Raw genomic sequence first — 4,436 nt, forward strand, 5'->3', positions numbered from 1 at the left:
ATTTCCCTACATCATCGTACGGGGCTTCCGGCTACTGTGTGAAGTTTTTTTCTTGGCTCTCCTCCCCCTTCCCCCAACTCTTTCTCGGCTTTCTTTACCCTTCTTTCCATCAGTTCAGTGTCACCTCTCTGGATCTTTCATTCAGATTATTGTTCCCCAGCTACCTACCCCATCCCCATTTATCTGGCTATTCAGCCTGGCTCACTGGCTCACTGTTGTTTGGCATCTCTACATTTTGGGCTCTTTTGTTACCAGTGCTTTGAGGCTGTGGTCAGGTGGCTAAGGCAGAACAAACTGAATCCAAACAAGACAGAGGTAATGCAGGTTGGGAAGGCGAATGTTCCAGAGCGACTGAATCGACTTGTTCTAGACGTAGTAGTGTTGGCTTTTTCAGAGCAAGAAGAGCCTGAGGATACTGATAAACCCTGCCTTGCTGTTTGAAAAGCAAGGTTGGCATGGTGGCCAGGAGTGCCTTCTATCAGCTGCATCTAATGTGCCGACTTTCTCATTACCTAGGCTCAACTGATCTTGCCACGCTGATCCATGCTTCTGTAATTTCACATTTGGATTATGCCAACATATTCTTTGTGGGGCTGCCCGCAACCTTGAAACTACAGCTTCATTGGCTGCCAGTCTGTTTCCAGGTTCAATTCAAGATGCTGCTTATGACCTTGAAAGCCCTTCATGACCTAGGACCCATATATTTTAAGGAGCCTCTCCTTCCATATTTTCCTATGAGCCAAATATGGCCATCAGGCAGACATCTGCTGGCTATCCCACCACTCAGGGTGGTCCGTCTGGCATCTATCAGAGCCCAAGGCTTTTCCATCGTGACCACAGCTCTATGGAACGGGCTCCCTGAAAAGGTGGGGGGGCTGTCCTTGGAGATCTTTAGGAGGCTCTGAAAGGCCCGCCTGTTCGCCAGGGCACTTGAAGAGGTTTGAATAGAAGGCATCTTTTAAGTGTTGGGGGGATTTGGAGCTTATTTTATATTTGTTTTTAGCTGGGGATGTTTTAACTATTATTGCAAGCCGACTTGAACCAACAGGAAAAGCGGGATATGTTTTTAACAAATAACCAAACAAATAAAGAGAATGGCATGAATATTCACACTGTGATTTATCTCTCATACACCTGCCTTTAATGTGTGCAGTACTTCTTCTCAGATGTCATCAAGTGAAGACCCTCTTTGCCCAAAAGTTTACAATTCAAGGCTGCAATCCTGCACTCACCTAAGTAAAACACGTGTCACATATTAACCGAGTATAGCACTTCAAGCCAAGTGAATCTATGCGCTTTTCTGGAAGCATGTCCTCTTTTAATCAAGAGCACTGGTAAACATAGCTTAAAACTGCAATGCTAAATTTAAAAAGATGAGTGAGTCTATAACAAGAAAAAAAAGAAGGGGGAAGACAAGGACCCAACATTTGAAAGCTAGAAGTTAGAGAAATATCTGGAATAGAGGCCTTTTAAAATGAACACAAACACCTTACTTTAGCAAGCATGATATAATCTTGCAAATATAACTACAAAGGACCTCACCACAAGGCCGTAAGGACTTTAGCCCTATGTGCTGTTTGAAAGAGAGTTTCAGCAACACTGCACTACCCTGCATGGCTCAGCGGCATCTTGACCCACTTTCAAAAGTTTATCTAAAGGATTAGCAGAACAAAGTGATCCTACTATGCAAAGTTTGGGGAACAGCAGAATCAATCTATTATGCTGAGCCATAACTCCAGTCAGAATGGCTTCCTGATATCAATTTAGGCATGTACAGAGAGACTAGTCTCTTTGGATGCTCTGAACTGGGGCTGCAGAATGCATGACCCACTAGAAGTATGAAAACTGCATCACTACACATTGTTAAAAGCGTCTGTTCCAGCGAACAGATGTTGTTTGCACCGCCTGCTGACTGGTTTGGAGAAGACTAGGAAATATGGAGCTAAATCCCAGAGGATGTCCTAGACTGCTCTATGCACTGCCTTAAATGTCCCCTGAATAAGGAGGGTTTTCACTTCCCAAGGGTTGCCTTCAGATGCAATCATAGACAGTCTCCAGAAGTACTCATTGGGCATCCTGAGCCTCCAGTGTGGATGGCAGTCAATGGTATCACCTCACCACTTGCTAGCATTATCATTGCCCCCACTTTTGGATGGACCCAGCATCTGATGCAATGTAGGGGGTCCCGATGCCATACCATAAACACTTTTGCCCCAGCCTTCCCAGATTCTGAGTGCCATCTGCTGCACTGACTGAAACCAAATTGGCTTTCCTGTCCCGGTCCCAGCCTTTCAGCAGGCCCCAGAAAAAGCAGCAGGGAAAGGCGGTAGCAGACGAGTCCACAACTGTGCTGTCACACCAAACTCTGACACCCCTCTGAGCTTCTGCAGACTCTGTGAACCAGTGTCTTGAGCTTGCCTTGGATTGCTTCCCAGTCACGCCTGTCTGCCGGCAGAACTGCCCCGGTATCCAATACTTGATCATACTACTCTAGGTTCAAGCGTGCAAAGACAAGCCAGGTATACCACTGCCAAAAAACCCTGTTCATTGCTATCACTGAACGGCAATTAAAACAAACATGTAAGCAGGCAGTATCCCACGGCAAGCAATAATCACTTCTATGCAGCCAGACAGGGATTTTTTAAAAACAGAACAGACTACTTGGTTCTCTCCCCCTTCCCTTAGTTTTTCACGCCATCAGGATGTCACAAATGACCCAGGTAAGTAATGCATGGGCTAGTAAACATTTCTGGAATTACTGCGCTTCAAAAGACGCTGTCCTCAATTGTTATTTACTTTTCGGTATATTGAAGTTGATAAGACATAATTCACTGTCTTTTTTTGTGCTTGTAGGGGTGGGGGGGAGGTTGTCTGAAAAGAAGCCAGAGTCATATGCAGCAGCAAATGTCCTCAGCTGGCAAGTCATTCCAAGGAAGTTTAATGGAATCAGCACTTTGGAGAGCCAGGCCCTAGAAAACCTGAGTTAGCGAGTTACCATCCAACTATGTTCAAGATGAATGCAGGGTTTTTTTTGTTCCTGAGGATTTCCAGCAAAGTTCTGATCAGTACTCTGATTAAAGTATACAGAGAAAGAATGTAGATATTTGAAGGGATTCAACAGTATCACAAAACACTACCACACTGGCAAACACACACACACAAAATCAACCCAAACTGACCTCTCTGATAAAAAGGAAACAAAGCTTGCATATTCAAATATGCTAAAGTCAAATTATTTGAGATGTCATTTTAATAAACTGAGCTGTCAAATTTCGCTAACATGACAGATTCATCAGATCTATCACAAGAGCTGCAACTCAGCAACTAATGCAAGAGAAAGGCTATTGGGATTATGAACGGGTGTCCTGGTTACGGGTACCTTCTGACTTTCAAGTGCGGCTCACAGATCTGGTGTGACCAAGAAACTGAACTCCACAGGGCATTTCAACCATCCCAAATGAGCATCTGAAAAATGCCGCCCATTGGTGTCTGCTTTTTCACAACCTTCGCATCTCAATAAGAAAGAAGCCCCGAGAGCCGCGACGGGGACGCATGGCCAAGGAGGACTGAGGTGACTTACCCATGTTTCTGCCGACAGAACGGGAGAAAAGCCCAGAAGGAGGAAGAGGGTGATTAATGTCCGTTGTTCCTTCCGCCTTCTGCGAAGGCTGCTGTGCTTTCTCCGCCTCCCCCGTGGCCAGGGAGGGACAGGAGGGACCCCGAGGCCGGCTGCAGCTGCTTTACAGCCCAGGCGCGGGGATAGGCAGGCAGGCGAGGGTAGGTGGGTGGGTAGAAGGTAGGGTAGCCTGCGCGCGCGAGCGAGCGCCTCTCCTTCCGTGCCTGGGCGTGGATATCTGTGTGTTGTACGCGTGAGCGCGCGCGCGCGCCGCTGGGCGAGGGGAGGTGGAGGCTCGCCTTGTGCCCGCGCACTAGCGGGCAGCAGCCGGAGGAGGAGTGCGAAGAATCCGGGGTGTCTGCGCGAGGGAGGGCACGCAGCAGGGACCGCGTCCCCCCGCCCGCCCCTTGTGCTTGGACCCCAGCTGCCCGGGCTCGATGATGCCCTCGGGCTTTTTTCTCTTGCTACTGCTGGGTCGATTGGCTTATCTGAGTCAGCGCCTTGGAGTACATCCGGGCAAGGCCCTCCTCGGTTGGAAACACAAAGCTCCGCGGCGCCCCAGAGAGACTAGCGGGCGGAGGGAGGCGGCCAGGGGGGCGGCTGCACGCTCAGCGGCACGTAGCGCGAGCGTGGAAAGGCGCCAAGAGCTCCCTTTGCCGTCGCCACCCCTGCCCTTGGGCAGCACGGGTCTGGGTGACCGAGGAGGAACGGAGGGAACGCGGTCGGGGTGTTGTTTGCATTAAGAGTGCAGTTAAGAAAGACAGCTGAGGATCCCTCATTGGGGCCACTGACAGCCCCTCAAGGAGACGAGTCATGCTTG

The 4,436-nt window shown here is 48.9% G+C and overlaps 1 protein-coding gene across 4 annotated transcripts in view; it reads right to left on the reverse strand.

Annotated features, from left to right (window-relative positions):
• RAP1GDS1 (RAP1, GTP-GDP dissociation stimulator 1) overlaps nt 1-4,075 on the reverse strand; it is a 147,098-nt gene extending 143,023 nt beyond the window's left edge. The window contains exon 1 of one of the 4 annotated variants that reach the window (XM_015415971.1): nt 3,581-4,075. In XM_015415971.1, coding sequence (XP_015271457.1) covers nt 3,581-3,584 — 4 coding nt within the window. In that variant the 5' untranslated portion in view covers nt 3,585-4,075. The remainder of the gene's footprint in view (nt 1-3,580) is intronic. The other 3 variants (XM_015415970.1, XM_015415972.1, XM_015415974.1) reach the window with 3 other exon arrangements.
• Nucleotides 4,076-4,436: the final 361 nt, after the last annotated feature.

The sequence above is a fragment of the Gekko japonicus genome, unplaced genomic scaffold (genome assembly GCF_001447785.1).
Source record: "Gekko japonicus isolate JY-2015 unplaced genomic scaffold, Gekko_japonicus_V1.1 scaffold68, whole genome shotgun sequence".
Taxonomy (NCBI): Eukaryota; Metazoa; Chordata; class Lepidosauria; order Squamata; family Gekkonidae; genus Gekko; species Gekko japonicus.